The 20,588-nt window shown below is 52.2% G+C and overlaps 9 protein-coding genes across 9 annotated transcripts; 5 read left to right on the top strand and 4 right to left on the bottom strand.

Annotated features, from left to right (window-relative positions):
• Positions 1-101: 101 nt before the first annotated feature.
• On the top strand, positions 102-1,648 carry POX_b03223 (uncharacterized protein; the record flags this gene model as incomplete). The annotated part of the gene is made up of 2 exons (XM_050112124.1): positions 102-496; positions 586-1,648. The coding sequence occupies 2 exons, from the start codon at positions 102-104 to the stop codon at positions 1,646-1,648; spliced, it is 1,458 nt and encodes a 485-aa protein (XP_049972470.1).
• A 1,253-nt stretch (positions 1,649-2,901) lies between these two features.
• Positions 2,902-5,780, top strand: POX_b03222 (uncharacterized protein; the record flags this gene model as incomplete). Its single annotated transcript, XM_050112123.1, has 3 exons — positions 2,902-3,089; positions 3,443-3,554; positions 3,615-5,780. 3 exons carry the CDS (start codon positions 2,902-2,904, stop codon positions 5,778-5,780), a joined length of 2,466 nt encoding a protein of 821 aa, XP_049972469.1.
• A 1,456-nt stretch (positions 5,781-7,236) lies between these two features.
• On the bottom strand, positions 7,237-10,239 carry POX_b03221 (uncharacterized protein; the record flags this gene model as incomplete). Its single annotated transcript, XM_050112122.1, has 1 exon — positions 7,237-10,239. The coding sequence occupies one exon, from the start codon at positions 10,237-10,239 to the stop codon at positions 7,237-7,239; it is 3,003 nt and encodes a 1,000-aa protein (XP_049972468.1).
• An 891-nt stretch (positions 10,240-11,130) lies between these two features.
• On the bottom strand, positions 11,131-11,777 carry POX_b03220 (uncharacterized protein; the record flags this gene model as incomplete). The annotated part of the gene is made up of 2 exons (XM_050112121.1): positions 11,131-11,631; positions 11,706-11,777. 2 exons carry the CDS (start codon positions 11,775-11,777, stop codon positions 11,131-11,133), a joined length of 573 nt encoding a protein of 190 aa, XP_049972467.1.
• A 1,507-nt stretch (positions 11,778-13,284) lies between these two features.
• Positions 13,285-15,545, bottom strand: POX_b03219 (putative kinetochore protein ndc80; the record flags this gene model as incomplete). Its single annotated transcript, XM_050112120.1, has 2 exons — positions 13,285-15,438; positions 15,501-15,545. The coding sequence occupies 2 exons, from the start codon at positions 15,543-15,545 to the stop codon at positions 13,285-13,287; spliced, it is 2,199 nt and encodes a 732-aa protein (XP_049972466.1).
• Positions 15,546-15,944: 399 nt separating this feature from the next.
• Positions 15,945-17,312, top strand: POX_b03218 (uncharacterized protein; the record flags this gene model as incomplete). Its single annotated transcript, XM_050112119.1, has 5 exons — positions 15,945-15,977; positions 16,041-16,047; positions 16,115-16,373; positions 16,434-16,518; positions 16,581-17,312. 5 exons carry the CDS (start codon positions 15,945-15,947, stop codon positions 17,310-17,312), a joined length of 1,116 nt encoding a protein of 371 aa, XP_049972465.1.
• A 549-nt stretch (positions 17,313-17,861) lies between these two features.
• Positions 17,862-18,485, top strand: POX_b03217 (uncharacterized protein; the record flags this gene model as incomplete). The annotated part of the gene is made up of 3 exons (XM_050112118.1): positions 17,862-17,999; positions 18,040-18,218; positions 18,269-18,485. 3 exons carry the CDS (start codon positions 17,862-17,864, stop codon positions 18,483-18,485), a joined length of 534 nt encoding a protein of 177 aa, XP_049972464.1.
• A 38-nt stretch (positions 18,486-18,523) lies between these two features.
• POX_b03216 (uncharacterized protein) lies at positions 18,524-19,055 on the top strand (the record flags this gene model as incomplete). The annotated part of the gene is made up of 2 exons (XM_050112117.1): positions 18,524-18,548; positions 18,625-19,055. The coding sequence occupies 2 exons, from the start codon at positions 18,524-18,526 to the stop codon at positions 19,053-19,055; spliced, it is 456 nt and encodes a 151-aa protein (XP_049972463.1).
• A 234-nt stretch (positions 19,056-19,289) lies between these two features.
• Positions 19,290-19,982, bottom strand: POX_b03215 (uncharacterized protein; the record flags this gene model as incomplete). Its single annotated transcript, XM_050112116.1, has 1 exon — positions 19,290-19,982. One exon carries the CDS (start codon positions 19,980-19,982, stop codon positions 19,290-19,292), a length of 693 nt encoding a protein of 230 aa, XP_049972462.1.
• Between the last annotated feature and the right edge of the window lie 606 nt (positions 19,983-20,588).

Here is a 20,588-nt window from a genome sequence, read left to right as displayed (position 1 = left end):
TTGTCTCTCCTTTTGCTTTGCTCCAATTCCAAGAAAAAAAAACCTTCCCCTTCCCGCCTCCCAACTTTCGCGTGCCGCTACATCTCCAAATAATTTCCATCATGCCCTACAACACCCGTCGCAAGTCACTATCACTACCTTCTCTCGGCATTCACCTCCCCAATTCATCGCGCCGCTCGCCCTCCATCTCAAAAAATGCGGCGACCGACGATGTTCCCCCTGCGAAGAAAGTGAAGCGATCGCACACCTCATTATCCCCCGAGCCATCCGCCGCGGACCGCAAGGACTCGCTGGGACGCGCCGGCCGGCGAGTCGTCGAGCACACCCCGCCACCCTCTCCTATGGATGGGGGCGCGGCCCCCAAAGTCGATACCGAAGGCATCAGCGATGATATTGTGGTTGCGGTGATTCAACAACTGGAGAAAACGGGCAACCGCCCTCATCTGGTCAAGGAACTGGCCGCGGTTCTCGTGACGATGAACTCGACGGTCGCAAAGTAAGTCTCGCCCGATCGCCTTGGCTGCTTGTTCGCGCAGTTCCCTCGCATGGTCTTCCATGTGGCTAACCTCGTCTCCTGGGTCACAGCTCTGCGAACCCTGCCGCGTTACTCTCATCGCGCCTCGCCGCCTACATGAAACGACCCTGGACAGCCCTTGCTCCGTGCCCCATGGCCAAAGAACTGATTCCAATTCACCCGCGCAAAGTGTACTATTATCTGACGACCTATCCTCGTCAACCTATCCCGGATCCATCCGATGACATAATGTCGGGCGTCGATGGGAAAAACATCACCCCCAGTGTCTCCAGTATGGATCAAGATGAGGAGGACTTGGCGGCGCGCCAGCGAAGTCCCAGTCCGGAGGTCGATCTGTCATCTCCCGATTTCGAGGAAGCGCCCAACGCCGATCTCAACGATCTTCCAGGTCGAGGAACTGCGAACGACCAGTTCCCGGACCCCTCTAGCCATACCCGTCTGATGCACTCGAACCGCGCCGCGTCTCCACCCCTGGAGGGTGATGAGAAGGAATTCACTCAGACGGCGAGTGCGGTTCGTGAGCGTGCATCGGAGGAGAAAGCCAACCAGTCCGCGCGAGGACTCTCCGTGCTCTCCGAGCGCCTCAGCTCGGGCGACGAGAAGAGGAGCACGGCCAACTCGCCTGACCACCGCGACTCTCTGCCTTTCTCAAATGATCGGATGTCGGAACAGGAATTCAGTGACTACTTCTCACATATGAACTCGAATGTTTCCATGGGGGTGGACTTTGACGAGGTTGCTGCTGCTGCCTTGTTCGGGACCTCGCCTTCTCCCTCGTTGACCTCGGTCGCGTCGTCCGTCTCGTCCGGTACGGGCGCCGATGCTGCCTTGGACGACGAGACAAACGCGCCCCCTGCCGCTCCGCAAATCAGCCTCCCCGAGATGGCTCCCGTGTCCACGTTGAAGCGTTCTCTGGACATGTTGAACAGTGGCCTGCCCGACGTCGACATGAAGATGTTTGACTTGGCCGAGTCGCATCAGAAGCTCAGTCTGGGTCCTCGCTCGTTGAGCGGCACTTCCAGCAGCGATTCTACCTTTGATTCCTGGCGAGAGCTGCAGAATCCGGAGACCGTTGACTTTGATGAATTGGACGAGATGTTTGGCGAAATCTAAGCATCTTCCACTCCATTCCTGCCCGAGTGCGGTGTCTCATGCGCCCAGCGCTTTTGACCCTCGGACGCTCGATCCCATCTCTCCTCACTTCCCGTTCGGGTATGAGTGCCACCCTCCTTATTATACCCCCCTCTGGTCCTCGGGACCCTGTACATTTTGACTACCATCGCCCATGTCTGATTGATTTCTCTGGATGCCCTCCCCCTATTCTTATTATATTTTTTCTTGTACATATATACATTCGGTCCGGTATTGATCTGGAACTCGCCCTGGATGGGCACGAAATAAAATGCACTCGACCTTTGCCGAGAAGCTTGACGCCTTTCTAGGTTGATGATTTGATTTGTTGCCTCTTTTGAAAAGCGATTTTTGATTCCTCTATTATACATATACTCGAGTTATTTTTTGAATCCTAGCCGAGGCGAACCCTCTCTCCGCGGTGGATGCTCGCCTGCCAAAGCTCTGCAGCCTGTTTCAACCTCTGTAGTGATTTTGTTTTCCCGAGAGATAGACGGGGCCTCTCATCAGTGCTTTGTCGTGATGTCGCCGACTGTCGCTTTTGTATCTGGCTTGCTTTCGCCTTGGAGGAATCTTGTTCGCTGGCTCGTAGTACATCAGGTACCGCATGCTTCGGATGCCAACGGGAGTGCATCATGTCTTAGTCCCGGGATCCTTTGACCCATCCATTTTACTCTATACTGCGTGATTGTGAATGCTCGGTCCACGCGTGTTGTCAGCGGGTTGCTGACTCGTCTCATCAAATGCTCTGCTCGATATCACCCATCGGACGATGTAGTCTGGTGGGTTCGTAAATTTAAAGCTGCGATCGTCTTGGCAGCTGCAGCGCGCCACCTACTTCAGGCAAAATTCCGATCGGGCGGTCTCGAGCCAGGCCCATGGCCCTGCACTCGTTCCCTCTCCACCTCCCCGCCACTTTCCTTTCAACGCTTCTCGCATTGGCACCCTCATCGACTGGGAAGATCTGATCTTCTGCAGTCGAATCTGTATGGATATTCACGTACGCTAGACCACCCCGGTCACCTTCTGCCGATCACGCCAAGGCAAAGGGTGCCATCTTCTTCTTCTTTCACTTCTTTTTTATTATTTTTTTTCCCTTTGCGACGAATTCTGAATATCCCCCTCACGAGATACCCGTGCCCCTCCGCTTTTACCACCCGTGGTGATAACAACGACTCCCAACAATATCTCCCTCCTCTGTCCCCCGGCAGGAAAGGGAACACCCTGTCGCGAAAATGACCATGATGCCTCAGAATCTATCGGGCAATCATATCACTCCTACAAATGGCGCCCTAAATACCAAAGCCGACGCCGAGAGAAAACCTCCGCCACCATCCAATCCCGCCTCCGTTGCAGATTCCCAGGGCTCAAGGAACCAAGCCAAAGTCGCCATCCCTCGATCTCGCGCGGGAATCGCCCCTCGGTATAATCGTCGAGTTCCACGGGCCTGCGAGTCATGTCGTGCGCGAAAAACAAAATGCAGTGGTGATACACCAGTCTGTCGCCAATGTCGGGAATTGCGAGTGACATGTCATTATCCTGTCGGATGGAAAGAAAGAACGAAGAGGTGAGCTTTTCTATTCTTCTTCATGAGATCTTTTTTTTCTTTTTCTTTCTTTTTCTTTTCTTTACAAAAAAGGCGAAAGAACAAGAATACGTCGCTGCTCTCTTGAAAAGCGCTTCTGTCGGTGCTTCGAGTGGGGTCATCATGATAATCAGATTCGCCGCTTTGTCTCGATTGATTCTCTGGCTGCTAACTCGATGGTCGTCATGAAGACAAGTCGACAATCTCTCTGAAAAGGCGCACGACTATGAAAACCTTCTCAAAGAACTTGGCCATGTTGTAGAAGGGCGTACCGCAGAACGTATCAAAAGTCTGCTGGACAAGGTGCGTCTTCCTGCCAGATAAAAACTCCCAACACGCAACTAACTCCTTTGGATTTTCAAGCATGTTACGGAACCCGAGGCCTCCTCCAACAGCAACAGCAACCAGTCGCATTCAGTCACACCAAACGATGAAGTTGTTGAGGAAGACATGGAAGAAGTCACGTCACCCTCGTCCATCGGCTCGCTCGAAGCAATTGATCGAGTCGAGGAAGATTTGAATCGGAATGAAAGCTCCCGGGCGACTGGGTTCATGGGGAAGAACTCAGAAATCACGTGGATGCAACGACTTCAACGGGAAGCTGAGAATCGAGCCAGGGGATTGCCGGGGTCCCTGGAGCCAGGTCAGAGCAAGAGACAGGACGATGACCTGGCTCTTCATGCCGTGAGCTATCATTTGGACGACCTTGATATCTCTGCGCCTGGACCGGTGGAACTTTACGCCATGCCATCCCGACCACTGGCCGACCAATTGTTTGAAGACTATCTCAGAACAGTCCATCCATTCTTCCCGATCATCAATCGACCCTTATTCACAGCGCAGTACCGGACATTCTTTGATAGCAATGCGCAGCCTGGAGATAAATGGCTTGCCATTCTGAATATGATTTTCGCCATTGCTGCGAAACACGCCCATCTACTAGAAGCGCCGTGGCAGGGGGAGGAACGCGACCATCTGGTCTACTTGACTCGAGCGAGGATACTGAGCATGAATGGAGACGTGCTTTTCAGTCACCCGGACCTCCAACAGGTGCAGGTCGAGGGTCTTATTGCCTTTTACCTGCTGGCCTCCGACCAGATTAACCGGGCATGGCGCATTTCAGCCCTGGCTGTCCGCTCTGCCGTCACACTGGGTATCAACATGAAGAACAGCAGTCCCACGACGCCTAATATTTCCAAAGAGGCTCGATATCGGGTTTGGTGGTGCCTGTACACCTTTGAGCACATGCTTGGGATCATGACCGGTCGGGCAACATGTATTCTCGATGGTGTCTGCACCACGCCGCTCCCGGTTCCTTTCGAAGAGGAGCAGCTGCAGGAAGCTGCGGCCGCTGAGATTGTCAACAACTCTCAATTGCGGGACGAGCGTATCAACGAAGTCATGGCCAGTGCTTGGGTAAGGCACATGCCAATCAATGCAGCCAACAGCAAGAACCCTGCCCACACACCTCGCACAAACCAAAACACATGGGTCAAGAGTCTCCCTTTCAATCCAGGCCTCTCTTACTTGTACTATTGTGACTTGGCGGTCATCTCCCAGGATATCGTGAACAAAGTCTACTCTGTAGACTGCGCCATGGTTCCCTGGAGGCAGATCGAGGGCCGGATAGGCGAATTGCGCACTCACATTGATCGGTGGTTCCACAGTCTTCCGGCTTATCTCGACTTTACACGCAAGGAGGACGAAAGCTCAGACCTCCTTCGATCCAAACTTGCACTTGCGTTTCATTACTACAGCGCCCGTATCACCCTCGGTCGTCCCTGTCTCTGCCGACGCGATGCGAGGAAGACCACCCCAGAGAAGACGAGTTTCAGCCACGAGATGGCCGTGCTGGCACTGGAGTCGGCTGAGCGTATGCTGGATCTGATCCCAGATGAGCCAAATGCGATACAGCTATACGAGATTGCCCCGTGGTGGTGTATCCTGCACTATTTGATGCAGACCACCACAGTCCTGCTCCTGGAGTTGTCTTTTGGCTGTGTCCATATGCCAGAGTCCGAGCAGCAGTTCTTCGCTTTGTCTAAAAAAGCTGTTCGTTGGCTTTACTCGATGTCCGAGCACAGCGTGGCCTCACGCCGTGCCTGGCAATTATGCGACACAGGCTTGCGGCGTCTCGCCGCTGGTATGAAGCTCGACGTCAGCGACATACCCTCTCATGCACACCATCCCATCACCTCGTCTGATCTCAACATCTCCGAACCCCAGTATTTGGAGCAACACCACGCCGAAGGATCGAATGATTTCTGGGGTGCTAATCTAGATTCCTCAGCGGCGGCCAACCCCGTCTCTGGTTCGAATCCGAACCAGGATCTGAATCTTGGGGATCCCCATTACACCAACTCTGCCTTCTCGATATTCTCCAACATGCCAAATTATGAAATGATGAATTCGAATGCCGGAGGATCCGTCGCGGAGGATCTCTTTTTCCCGTACGATCCGATCAGCGGCGAATTCATCCGTTCATTCTTCCCTCACCCCAATGAAGATGGGCACTGGGATCCGAATTGATGCTTCGGAGAGGCTGCGGGTCAAAAACGAAAGTGACTCAACAGATAAGGGGTTAGGGTTCCCAGTTGCGAGCCGCAAAGAACATGAGCAAAAGACACTATTCTTCCAACACATCTATCTCGTGTTACTATAGGCTATCTTCGGTCACGCCTGTCTCATTGTTGTGGACCTCCTTTATCCTTCAACCCCTAAATCAAATTACCGACGGATTCGTTCGAAACACCTGGAGACCGCTCAGAGGTTCTCATTCGCTTGTGCTCAAGTTCACCCAAATGCCATGTTGCTCGCACCCAGCAAGATTCTCTTGGAGGAACATTGCCTCCTGGAACCCCTTTGCGGTCCTTTGATTGCCTATGAATTATTCAATCACTCTTCTTTTGGGTCGGGAACAAATTGAAACTCGTTTTCGTGTGCTAATGATAATCTGCGCGATCATCTTCCGTCGACATATTGTCTAATCGCTCGGACCAGACTGGATCTGCGGGATACCTATCCTTCACATCAAACACTCTTCTTAGTTTCTGGTGCTGGCTTTCCTCCGCTTCCCGCTATTCCATATTGCTACAACACTCGATCTTCTGCATCTTTCGTTTTATGCTTTTGGGAATTCGCAATACCTCCTCAAGAAAGACAGTTTGGCAGGTCAGAGGGAACGGTAAAGTCACTGCTCATTTTACCCAATCTGAGTGCAGGACCCGGCGTGCGTGTCTTGCAACCTGATTTCGACTTCAGGGTAATTCAGGCACACTCCGCTCTGTCTGCCCCCCCCCCCTCCCAACAGCTCTATGTCATCCCTGCTGCTTGTTTTCTTCGACCTATTCATGTATCGACGGCATTATGCTGACCAGCCTTTACCTTGTTTATATTCTATTTCTACAAATGAAGCGGCTCCTCGGTGGAGGCGGCGGCGGCGTCCCCTTTGTCGTGTATATTGACTACCAATCTACGGATTTGCTCACTGGCCCTTAAGAATCACAGATCAGTTTTTTTTCCATAGACGTGACTTGCTGTAATTGCTCCTTGATCAATCCTATTGTCGAGGGGATGGGTGGATGCCCGGTGACAGGGCGTGTGAAATTCCACCTCCCCCCCCCCCCCCTCAACATGTAGGTGATTCCGTGTATTCTCGATATAGGTGTACTCTGGATGTATCCATGTCACACAAATGTAGGGTCGGTCCAGATTGGGTTACATGCATTTGCGAGCAATCCTTTGGAGAGTCCATTCCATTTCCCCATTGAAATTCTACAACGATGCCATGCTTCGACTTGTCATGGAGAGTTATCATTTCGAATTGGTTTTTTGGATTCCAGTCAGGATAGATAGGTAAGGAGTCTTCATTTCTTCAGTCCATAACGCCTTTTATCTTTGGATATCATCTTATATTACAATCATAGAGAACAGGGGATAGAAAAAGAAATAAAGACATTCACATAATGTACACGCCAAAGTTGAGTCAAGGTTCTGAGGCTTTCATGGATGAGGGTTGTGTAGTTTCCTCACGGTCCGACACGGCAGGTTTGTGATGATTCACTTTCCATGAGGGACCTGATTTCATGAATGGATCTTGCTGGATTTCACAGATCCGGTCTCGGAGTCTTTTTTCTGGGTTATGAAAGACGCCACGGTTGCACATTCGGGCTATGTAGCCTGGGATTTCCAAGTCGATCTGATCCTGCGACATGCCTTGGCGGAGGAACATCCACACGGCAAAGTCGAGAGAGGCCTCGGCGGGAGTCTCGGGGGGCTTGCCACCGGTAGCGGGCAGACCGTTGAATTCCAAGCGAGAGATGAGGGGTTTATAGACGCGACCACGGGCGAAGAAGGGGAGTTCCTGGTGACGAGGGATGGGGAGAGATGAGGATGCCGGGTCGGATTGGAGTTTCTCTGGGTGTTGCTCCATTTCAAATTCACGCATTGCAGCGTGCGCGATGATGCGGATGGTGTTGTAGTTGGGGATCACGGCTCGTTTTTGAGTATGTTCGAGCCACGACGGGCTAAAAGTTGGGTCACCTTGAAGCCACGTCAGTTCCTTGCGAGCAGGTAAGCGAGTAAGACCACCCTCACGCTGACGAACACGGTCCGGCGGCGGACGGTGAATACACCATCTGAACCACATTTTCAATCCAAACGTGCTACCGTGGGTGTCCACCACGGCAGCCAAAATACTGTGAAAGGAGACGGCGGGGATGTACTTGAGCTTCAGGTGGCTCGGCGTGGGCACTTTGAGGTCGGCTTGTTTGGCGAGTCGTGATATATGACCGGGGAGAGTTCGGAAGACCGAGAGTAATCGGACGAGGACGTTTTGTTGGAAGACCGTGACGCGACGATTTTTACTGGGAGGCGTGTTGAACTCCATGCGATAGAAACGGAGAAATAGGTCATTTGCGCGCTCCAGGCTCTGAATAAGTTCCTCGTCCACAGATGCTCCCTTCGACGTTTGATGGTTTATTGAGGCATCTAGTCGAATTATTTTCGCTGCTAACGCAGTGAGGTTGCTGAAGCCCCACGACTTCAATCTGTAGTCACGGAGGTATTCCAGGGTCACGATGGCGCGATCCCAATTCTCCATATCGATGTATGAGTTGACCAGCGCCTTTAACATATTGACAGAGAGCGGCATACTGAGTGACGCGATGACTTTTTCACAAAGCTCGTTGTTTCCAGATGCAGAGGCAAAACGAAGGATCGATGGGGCGATGACCTGATCGCCATAGACGGAAGCTGGAATCGCAGGCCCGTCAATACCATCGTTGAAAAGTAACCAGTTGCCGAAATCGTAAGCACGATTCGCGGCGGCCAGGTCTAGAAGCTCTGCGAGGGTGACATTCGATACCTGCGGCAGAGATGATGTATCACGTTCGTGCGCATCAAACCGCCGAGAGTCGAAAAAAGGAAGTTTTTCGGAGCTGGAAAGGCTGAGTTGCTCGAAGAAGGCTCGGATGTGATAGGCTTTGCTTGCATCGACAATATTTTGCAGCCAGGCATACTGGTAGAAAGCGCGACCCGCTTGACGTTTGGTGGCGTAAGCTTTTACATTAAGTTCCACAAGACCGGTTATGGCCGCGGTTTCATCGTAGAGTTGCGCCCTCGTCACATCACTCAGCTTTTGATCAGACGCGACGCCATACCCTGCCCAAGGTGGAACAACATGTTGGGTCGAGCGTAACAGACGTTCAAAAAGAGTAGGGTCCTCACTGGGTTGCAAGCATCCCGACTCAAGAACTCTAATCAGGTGCCAGTTAGTGGCCTTCTTTGTTGGTCGGAGATCATCTGGAGTAATGGCGGGCTCCAGCAAATCATTCAGAGGCGCAGAGGCTTGCAATATATCTGATGGAGTTGCGCCGTGGAAGCCCACGCCGTTGTACGCCTTGTTGACCAAGCCGCTGCGTAGACTTGCGACTACTTCTGCACTGATGGTCCTCTTGCCAAGGCCGTGAAAAGGGGGCTTGTCAGATCGTTTGGAAGTCTTCGGCGTATGAGTGTCGCCAGGACGCCGCCAGGCTGATTCAGTGCTGATATTGGTCTCTCGCACAATATCAAGGTCCCGAACGAGCGGCGACCAGCTCTCAATCTTCCATACTTGGTCTCCCGTCCGTTTGTTCATTTCCTTGACAAGCCAGGCACCTTGTTTCGTAAAACCATGCTCAACGCAGCACCAAAGAATGAGTTCAAACCAAACCTCGGGACCGAGCTCACGAACGCCGACCTTGAAAGGGAGAAAAGGAGGTTCTTCACCCGCTTCTTTGGCAGCGATTGCAAGAGCAGCCTCATGCTCAAGCCACGCAGCATCTGACAGAACGCTCATGATGTGGCTCGATAGCAAATTGAGCCCGGGAGGTCTGAAGGAGACTTGACTTGGATCATTTCGCGGATATTGGTACACCCTGTCGGAAATCAAGCCCAGGTGGTGCAAGCGCGCAAGGATCCGAAAAGTCTGGGACATTGCCAGGTTGGCTTCTTGTCTCGAAGAATCAGCAGCTCTGAGCACAAGCATCCCGAGATTTAGCAAAACCTCTCCCAGGAATCGGTCCGCCAAATCCCGCGCAATAGGCCGTTGGGTTAGAAGATCCAAGGGTACTATGTCGGCCGGCGGATTGGGTTTCATCGAGTCAGAAGGTCTTTTGAAATCCCTGGCAGTGAGCTCATCTAAAGACAAGCCCCCGACAGCCCAATTGAAGCCTTCAAAGGAATTACGTGAGGCCATATACGGAATAAGGGTCTCAAAAGCATCCACAAGTTGAGTCAGGTAACCATGAACCGTAGGCCACTGCTGCAGCTCGAATCCAATGTGACCCAATAGATCCAGATCAAAATTTGTCCTCGCCAGCCACAGATATCCCATCAGCGCATGTGACCTTCGAAGCTCCTTTTCGTGTTCGAAGAGCGGTTTGACCTGCTGTTTGGGTTTGACGTGGACTATATGGGTTTGCGGTTTCGGGGGCGCGGCAGAGCACATTTCTGCAATACAGGTACCCAATTGGCACAGACAACTTTCTCAGAGGAATCGAGGGGGACGGACGGAGGCCCGTTGTAGGAATAAAGAAGTTGATATTCATCATCTGTGAGCGTTCTCCGGTCCACCGTTGAGGTGAAGCGGTGCTGACTTCGAGGTACCGAGAGTGAGGTCACAGCTGACCGAGGAAGGATTGGTACACGACCAACTCGCAGAAGCTGGCCGGAGCGCAAGCACCTTCTCATGGCACGGCGATCAGCCTCGGGCAAGGCACCTGCGGAGGAAACAAGGTCTCGAGGGAGGTGAAGGTTGAAAGCGCATTTCGAAGCCGATCACGATATCCACATCTCGTAGAATTCTCACCACTAAGACGCACGACAGTTTTCAGCCGCGACTGGATCACACGACCTTTCCTTGCTGCGATCTGGGAGGAAACGTCACTGAAGCAAAAAGAGAGTCACGAAGCTTTCCAGGAATTTTGGTCACCCGCGGATCCGACGTGCTGACTCAGCGGTGAGGTAGGTCCAACCTGGTGCCAATCAGAGCCACTATTTTTACTCCTCCTTACAGTAGTATACATCTCGACATCGACACGATAAGCTTGCAAGACGTTTGAGAACGGATTATATTGTCGGAAACCTAAACCTCATGCCTATAAAATGCTAGAGGTGCTTACTCGCTAAAAAAGAGTGACAGTGTATGGCGAAGCTTGGTGAGCGACTTTAAACCGCTCGAGGCTAAAATGAGCAAAAAGAACGCTCATATTGTTTGCATTGGAAGCTCTGCAGAAGATCTCGACCGTATGACCGAGCCAGCGGCCAAACACTAGTTTACTTCATGCCCGGTCGTAAAAATTTCATCCGAGTTTCACATCTCAGGAATCAGATCCACCTTTCAGGCCTGGAAAGGCCGAACCTGGCGGGCATGCAGACGCTTGAATTGCTCCGTACTTTCAGCCGAGTCACCTGGCTTCTGAGCGTCGGAACCAACGAATAATTCTTCATCAATTTCAGAAGGAGCGCTATTATAGCCACCCCGACCGAGGGCTTCGACTGTGCCAACAGAACGTGCAGAAGGAGGAGCATTGGCATGGCCACCACGGCCACCGTGGCCACCGGGACCGAAGCCTCCAAAGCCTCCAGGAGGAAAGCCACCGTAACCATGATGGCCATGGTGGCCATGGTGACCGAAGCCACCACTCGGGTGAGCACTCATGGAGGGATATGCACTAGAAGAGGTATATCCTCCGTGGCCAAAACCACCACCTGGCACCGCAATGCTAGGGGTGGTAGAAGGGTAAATACTGGAGGGCTGAGTACCGCCGATTGTGCTGCTCGAGGTGGTAGCGGAAGCCGGAGGCGTGTAGGTAGGAATAGCACCATGCGGAACCTCAAACTGCCGTAGCGGTTCAGCGCGTCAGCAGGGCATCTTTTTCGCATACGGAAAGTAGCGAGACTATGTTGTCTTACCGGATCTTGAGCAAGCGCAGCAGGGGCCAGAATGATTGCGGTAGCCAGACCGAAAGGAACGTTGAACTTCATGATGGCGATAGAAAGAGAACGACAGAGATTGATCTTTGAAAGAATGGTTGATCGAATCAATCAATGACTATGGACCTCGAGAAAATCGGTAAAAGGAAACGAAAGCGCACAGCACTGTGATCCACAGATGGTTTTCAAGCTGCTTCCCGGGGACTTATGTAGTTTCTCACTTGCAAGGGTCACTGAACCCCCGTGGCCAAACCCTCCATGTTGATCCTGACTCAACAAGGCGTGCAAGTGGTTTCAGAAAGTGCCATAGCCAGGACTGTCTGGATCGTCGGTGATGTCCGAGAGAGGGAAGCAAACATCAAGACCAGCTACATTGTTCGGCAGCTGTCGATGTTTAGGAAGAGCGCGATTGGGTTCCCCCATCAATCGACTCCAGATCATTCGGTGGCAGTCCCTGCCAAAGAGCATTAGTATGATTTGGTTTCATTCGATTCGATGCCGGTGTTAGACTTTGATTAATCTCCGTAGATAAGACGGTGCAACTGGCATAGAGGAGCAGAGATACTCGAACAAAGAACCCCATGTGCTGGGTCACAATCTACACCAGTATCTGGATGTGGCGTCAACCTAGGCGCCGCGCGGTTCGATGATTCGTGGTGTTGGTTCGTATGAAACGGGCCCAAAGAAGCCCCGATGTTGTTTTTACGGACCAGACCCCTTCCTGTGCTCGCTCGCCCGTTCCCTGTCGGTTGGCTTGGCAGCATGACTCAAGCTGAAACTAACAGTGGAGGACCCTCGGCATTGTGTTTCAGGACCAGAGACGCTTGGATTTTGACATGAAGCCCAAGGACCCGGTAAGTGTACGCGGCTGCTCTGGCCAAGGGCTCTTGGCCAGTCGCCTGACCTGTATGGCACCTGACTCATGAACGAGCCACACTCTTGAGGTACCCTTCACGGTATGGATGACATCAAACACTCCTACTGCAATGAACGAAGAACTGTTCAAATGGACTCAACTGCCGGCCGATGGACAGCAATTCATGACCTCAGGCGTCGACCTTGCCTGAACGAGTCGTTTTACCAAAAGATGTCAACGTCGTCTGCCCTGCTCAGTCGAAGCCCCGTTGGTTCACAAAACGATACCGCTGGTTTTGAGTTTCTTCCAGGGAAGCGAGTCATTCTTTGTTTGACATCCATATCGGCCACTCGATATTCAATGAATTCCAGACGCACCTTTGACCAAGCGGGCGTTCACCTGGACTCGTGAAGATCGACTACTGCGGGAGTGTAGTCAGATACCAAGAGAATGTGCTTAGACATCATGTCTTTGTGTTCAATGCAGCAGAGCAATGGACTGTGAGTACTGAAAAAAAAACATGCAGTTTGTGCGAGGGGTATGATACATGACCAAACAGAAAAAAAACAAAAGAGCCTCGGGGGCATATCAAGAATAAAAATGATCGCTGAATCAAGCAAATGCCCATCCGACGCCAAAGACTCGTCATCAATTCATCAAAAATTCACAAGGAGCGAAAACCTCCAACCCATCACAGAGACTTTACAGCTCTTCCTCCTCGTCTGCAGACAACTCTCCACCCAGCTCCTGTTCAACTTCGTCGACCACGAAGCTTTCGTAGTCCTCCAATCCCTTTTGGACGTGCACCTTGAATCGAATGACATCATTGAGCATGGTTTCGACATTGGTGTGAAGTTCTTCTCGTAGAGCATTGGCGCGGAGCGTTAACTGTTCATATTCGATGTTGGTGTTCATCTCGCGCTGTTCCATCAACTGCACGCTGTCACTCAGCGTGGCCCGCATCTTTGCGAGTTCTTTTTCCATCTTCTCGATCTGTGCATCCGACGCGGTCTTCTGCGTGGTGGTGATTTCCTTGGTGCGTTCAAACTCCTCTTCCGCTGCCCGACGCCGGTGTTCCAAAGCTTCAACTTCACTTCGTTTTTCGTCCATTGCCTCCTTGATATTGTCGAGTAGATTGCGGCGATCAAGGTCATCGTCGATTGCCTTCTTTCGCCGCTCGTTGATTTCCTTGCGCAGCGATTGAAGACTATTTCGGATGGAGCCCCGAAGGTCCAGGTTCAGCAGATGAGCTGGGTGGTAGCCCGTATAGGGCTCAGCCAGAAGGCGGTCGCCCTCTGATGAAATTCGCGAAGGAGCATTTCCAATTTGGCTGGCGGAGAAATTGTTCTCGTTGACATTGAGCGTCAGTTCAAAGTCCAGGCCCTTGGCGTTTTCGGCAGAAGAGGGAATCAAGCTTGTCTGGTAACCAAGGGTGTTGTAGGCCTTGACGATCTGCTCCAAGTCTTCCAATTTCTGGCTCGCTTCCGCCTCTTTCTCCATCACGCGGGCGTGGGTTTCTTCCAAGCGAGCCATGCTGTCCTCAAGGCTCTTCTGCAGTCGCTCCCGCTCAGTGTTCATGCGGTCAATGTCTTGGATAGTAATCCCCTGACGATCGACGCTTGCCTGGAGTTCAGAACGCTCACTCTCCGTCGTTTGAAGCTCGCCGTCGGCTTTCTGAATTTCAGCCTCCAAGAACTTGATGCGAGTCTCATACTTGTCAATTTTGCCCTTTACGTTTTGGTTGTAGTCTTCGAACTTCCGGGTATCATCTTCGAGAATTCGGAAATGCTGATCCAGCTTCGCCATATCTGGCGCATTCTTCTCGAGTTCCTGAATTTGCTCTTGAAGCGCCTGACTTTCCGCTTCTAGAGCCTCCATTTGCTGGACGAATTTCTCGTTTCCACGTGCGAATTCCTGCGACATGGCTTCGATATGTGGAATGAGCCTTTGCTCTGCAGTGTCGTCATCCTCGTCTTCGCCGCCTTGGAGCCAATCATGATAGGCTCCCGTGAGGAAGCGGAAAATGATGCGATCGCCTGTCACATCAATGCCTGCTTCCGCGCACGCTTCATCGTACTCGCCACTGCCGAATCGCTGCATCAATTGCGCTAATTGCATGAGCCAGTGCAGCATTCCCAGAAATGTGGACCAGTTTTGACCTCCCACAGCTGAAATTTGCGATTTGGTGATGCCCTTCTCGAACGGATAACGCAACTGTTTGAGGATCGGCGGTACTTCTGCGTCCATGGACTTTTGAAACTTGTAGCCTGGATCGATCCGATGATAGAGGAACTGAAATATGTAATTGAAGTCCTTCTGTGTAGGAGACCGTAAGGTATTTTGACCCAATGAATGCTTCATCTCCAACTCGAAATTGTTGTGTGTCAGGTATTCCAGCAATTCTTGTCCAATGCGTGCTTGAAATGATCGGTCACGGAGAGGTCGAGGATCTCGCGGCACCCCCGCTACAGCTGGGACTGAGTTGAAAAATGACTGGTGACCCATTGGCCCTCCCATTGAAGGTCGCGAAAAGACACTGCTGCGTCGTTGCAAATTTGGCTGCGACATGGAATTGGACGAAAGCGGACCTGGCGCAAAGCTCTGTCGCCCAGCGCTTGCGCCGTGGAACATATTGCTCGACACAGATCGACGGACTGAAGATAAACCGGCTTCGGGCCCCGCCATCGACATTCGGGTGAAGTTAGGCTGCTGCGGTCGGCTCGTCGAGTTGAGTAGTGAGTTGGAGCGGGCATGCTGAGAGGTATAAGGCGGGTTGTTAAAGCCAATCGAGCTGGCGCGCTTGATCGCAGAGGCTGGCTGAGGTATCGCAGAGTAATTCTGTACACTCCCGAGTGTCTGTATCCCAAAATTCAGCAACAGTCTTCACTTCGCAACAGTTCATCAAGCGTTCGCCATACTTCTCGGGGCCGTCTGATACTGAATAGGCCAGTATCTTGCGACATGGCGATGGAAGTGCTTCAAGCACAATGCTAGAAATATGAAGTTATCCGCGCAGTGTAGTATGTTCGTGGGCTGAGTATTGATTATTCGATCACAGGCACGCGGCGCATAAACATGTGGATGAGGGGAACGCTTGTTTTTTTGGGGCTTAGTTGGGCGGGAAGATGTAAACAAGACCTCAGGCTGGACCACTTCCAAAAGCGGAAAGCGGTCGCCAGAAGCGGGAAAAATAGTCGACCCGGAAGAAAGAATCACGAGACCTTTTCGGTCTGGGGAAATGAGGCTTGGCGCTCTTCAATGTCCCGAGGTCCACGGCCGATGCCGATGACGGGCCATTTCTCCCGTCTCCGCGTTTTCTGATCTTCTCGTTTCCCACTACCATTGACAGAGCCTGTAACATCATGGCTCCTCGAGAGGATCTGATCGCCTCAGCGGTAAGACACTGATCAGCAAATACCCAGTTCACCCTGTGCCGATTGCTAACAGACATTCCTTAGGTGACCTGTATGATTGATTGCCCATCGCCGCGGTCCTACCCAGGCGGAGAACTTGTGCGCTAACAACCCGATAGTCTTACAGGATCCCTCGGTAGCCTCGTCACCCATTGAGAAGCGAGTTGCTTTTCTTCAGTCTAAGAACCTCACACAAGAAGAAGTTGACCTTGCGCTATCACGAGTCGGCGAGGATCCGGCAGCTGCGGCCGCAGCCGCGGGAACCGTATCTGCACCCGCGCAGACTTATCCTTCGCAACAGGTTGCGTATCGGCCATCATCCCAACCACCTCAAGGATATGGCTACCCCGCTTATAATCAGTGGCAAGCGCCTCCCGAGTATGTGCTCAAGTCTCCCAGTCTTTGATTCGAATGAATCTAAAGCTAATTGAACGCAAGGCCACCCAAGAGAGACTGGCGTGACTGGTTTATCATGGCAACTGTGATGGGGGGTGTTGGCTACGGACTCTACTTTGTTGGCAAGGTAACCTCTGATGTCGCCTTGTACTAGATCTAGGCCCGGTTCAGCTAACTTCGACCTACTAGCGCTACATTTCGCCGTTGATCGCACCTCCGACCCCGCCCCAGCTTGAAAAAGATAAGGAGAATATTGACGAGCAATTTTCACGTGCATTCGATTTGATCGAACAGCTTTCGACGGATACTGCAGCACTCAAAGCTGCTGAAGATGCACGCACCGAACGCTTGGACTCGGCGCTGAAAGATGTGGAAAGCCTCGTTGCAGACTTAAAGAATGCGTCACGACGGAGAGATGATGACACCCGTCGAATGAGTGATGAAGTCAAGTCATTGAAAGATGCGATCCCCAAGGCTCTTGAAGGCGCTCGGGAGGGCAACGAGAACCGACTTAAGGAGCTTGGGTCCGAGCTCAAGAGCTTAAAGGTCCTACTTGGTAACCGTCTCGGTGGGAACAGCGCCGCTCCTGCGGTTGGCCGTACGCTCAGTAGCTCTACTCTCCCCTCTGCAACTCCCTCCCAGCCGGCTGGCGAAGCCACCCCTGCTGCTCCATCCACCGGCAACAGTCTGCAAGCCACAGTGACCCCGGCTGAACAGGAGCCACAGCCGGCAACTGTCGCCACGCCCTCGCCCGCGATTGCTGCCGAGAGCCCTCTTGCCAAACTTGGTCGTTCTGCCTCCATTCCCGCTTGGCAGATGGCCGCTTCCAATCGGTCCAAAGCCTCGTCGCAGGCGAACGCATCCACAACAACTGATCAGCCCGCCAGTTCCGATGCTGAGCAGAGCGCGCCGCCCAGTTAGATTTCTGCCATGACGGGCTCTGACAATTAGTACTCTATACCTCTTCGCTTGAATGTATTTATGAATTTTTTCTTCTCGGTGCCCCATGTGAGTGTGCTACAAGAAACCCTTGGCTGGATCATCACAGCACTGAAAAGGCTACTCCCCGCACGGAGGAGGGAATTGATGGCGTTGGCGTTTGCTTCCAGACATCTCAGGCTCAGCGCAACAGTAAATGTAATACTCCAATTCGAACACAGTCATAAATGGTCGCACCGAAGTATTTGCTTCCAAATTTCGCCCATCATAGCACGAAAGCCCTCTAGCGTCGGCGATAGTTTAAAAGCAAAGCCCAGGCGCAAGACTGTTGACTTGCCTTCTCCGATAAGATAAGGAGCCCCGGTTTCGAACTTCCGACTCTTCTAGACATTCAACTTCTAAAATCTTCCACTCAAACAGCAGACTACTACGACCTTTTAATGAGAATGGCACTTTCTCCAAATCACGAGAGGCCATCACCCCTGCAGGAGGGAGTGGAAAACTCCGAGCGCCGACACCACCGAAGCCGACATGACAATAGCCATTCTCATTCCCACTCTCATTCCCATCGACATCGGCATCGCAATCATTCGCGCTCGCGTTCCCCTCACCGATCCGACCGCCATCGCTCTGATCGCCACCGTCGTCACGAGCGGGATCGTGGCAATCGTTCGGCACGAGCAGACCGTGATGCCCACGCCGAGTTCAGAGAGATGCTCCGGCGCAACCTATAGTCCTCCCTTACGAAGCCCGAGAGCTGTCCCGACGCGATTTGGAGATCTACGAGCCCATGTTTGCGATGTACTTGGATATTCAAAAGGGGAAAATATTAGAGGAGCTACCTGCAGAGGAGGTCAAGGGGCGGTGGAAAAGCTTTGTTCGAAAGTGGTGAGTGAAGACTACATCGCTCATGTAATGGGACATTGCTGATAGTCCAGGAACCATGGCGAACTTGCCGAGGGATGGTACGATCCAGTGACGCTGGAAAAGGCTCGTCAAAGTGCCGCCGAATATGCATATGAACCGATTGAACGGGGATCGCCACAGTATGAGCACCAAGACTCGGCGGTTGCCGCAGACAACACTGATGGAGCGGCTGCAAAAGAAGACGAAGAGGATGAGAATATGGACCGACGCTACCAGTCCCGGGATTGACCAGACAGGTCGCTCATTCGGGACCGACAATACCAAACATGCAGGACCTGGAGCTCAAGCGCGGTAAGTGCTTCCGAGTCAAGTGGCCTTGGCCTCCGGAGAATCTAGGGATTGATGGGCTGACTACCTGAAATAATAGAATCCGCGCTCGAAGATGCAATCGCTGCTCGTGAAGGCTCACGGCGACAATATCGTTCGGAGCTACGATCACACCGCACAGAAATCCGTGACCTTGAAGATGAAGTTGCCCCACGAGCTGAACCAGGCACCCGAGAACGTCAGCTGGAGAAGCGCCGCGAAGCTGCCGCGGCCAATCGTGCATTTGCCAATGCGCGTGGGGGGTCCCCCGAGGCAGCCCCCGATGCAGAGTTGATGGGAGAGAATGATCTATCGACCCTGAAGAGGGAGAAAGAGAGGGAGCAGCGCAAGAAGAATGAAAGAGAGATTCGGCGCGAAGAGATTATGCGAGCTCGCGCCGCGGAACGTGAAGAGCGTGTACAAAAATATCGCGAAAAGGAACAGGAGACCATCGGATGGTTGCAGGCTCTGGCCAAGCAACGATTCGGCTGATATGAAATTCGACTTTGCTTTCCTGGGACTGCAAATATCGAGCTCGCATTGATAAAGATACCCGTGGGCATACATATAAATAATTTCATGTTTGGTTATTCTTCCTTGCTTGGAGAACAGTTTTGAACTGTTGCCCGATACCAAATTTTGTATGTACACCGAAAACGTCCCGCCTTTTATGGCCGACTTATCAACCTGATGTACAATCGTTCACGACCCATGACTGTCGATGCCCTAGAATTCTGCAGACCGACGAAGCTCGACGAGGGAGTGCACCTGCTTTCCCTGTGCATCGAAATTGCCTGGGTCCAACCAGCTCTCAAATGCGTGCTTCACGCCAGGCCATTCGGAATCTAGAATAGAGAACCAAGCTGTATCTCGATTCCGCCCCTTCACAATCAAATGCTGGCGAAAGACTCCTTCTGCCATGAACCCAAACCGAGCCGCCGCCCTCTTAGACGGTTGATTGAGATTATCGCACTTCCATTCGAACCTGCGATAGCCGAGCTCCTCGAAGACAGTCCGAGCAAGGAGATACACGGCTTCCGTTGCTGCAGTCGTTCGCTGCAGCAGCAGCGAGAACACGATGAAGCCTATCTCGATCACGCGATTGGTTCGATCGATGCGAAGGAGACTGAAGAAGCCAATGGGCTTTTGAGTGTTACGATCGAGGACCGCATAGAAGAAGGGGTCTTTCGACTGCACGTTCATAGTCATGAATTCGGTAAAGGCGGGTTTGTCTGGAAATGGCCCCTTTGGAATGTATGTCCATAGGGCAGCTTGATCGGAGGTTCCAATAATCGGATACAGATCGTCGATATGTCCAGTCGTCAACGGTTCCAAATCGACTAAACGACCTGTGATCTTTGTAGACGGTGGCGGCTGAGCTTGCCTCACCTCCACAGGCGGTCCAACGGGCGGCTTCATTGTTGCGACTGGCTCTACAGCTTTTAGCAATGGCCCACTGTCCTGAGATAGAAGACTGAGGTAGAGTAGAATGACTTGTTCTTCGCAGTGACTTACTCAATGGAAGCAATTGCAAGAATTAAAATCACCCGGATTCGTAAATCTCACTTATTGGTCATAATCAACGTCCAGGAACTGCGATGGGGGGAGGGATGCACAGGGGAATGACTCACTCTTGGCTACAGCTGTGACTTGCCTCGGACGGTGCACTATTGGAGGTGGTCAGCACAGCGCTTCGAGTGTGGCTTGACCGGCAAACTGACACGTCCACATGGGTACGGACAGTCCAGTGTTATCAATGTATTTTTCCAATTGGCCATTGCTTTTCAATAATCGTCAGAAGAGATTGACCTACAAATTAATCAACATCATTGGTGGAGAGCACAGGAAGCATTGCCCTGCAATCCACGTATTCAAGACGCTTTAACTTATACGGACTGGCTGCAGACTTCCGACAGTCGGGCGAGTCGTGGCAAGTTGGTTTGTTTCTAGCTAAGGCTATGGCATCAATATAGGCTGTCAACCGGTCATTGAAGCACATCTACGCATAGGTATGCTGCTCCTTCC

The sequence above is a fragment of the Penicillium oxalicum genome, chromosome II (assembly GCF_001723175.1).
Source record: "Penicillium oxalicum strain HP7-1 chromosome II, whole genome shotgun sequence".
Taxonomy (NCBI): domain Eukaryota; kingdom Fungi; phylum Ascomycota; class Eurotiomycetes; order Eurotiales; family Aspergillaceae; genus Penicillium; species Penicillium oxalicum.
Note: the sequence above shows the minus strand (reverse complement) of the source record. Positions and strands in the feature narration are given on the sequence as shown.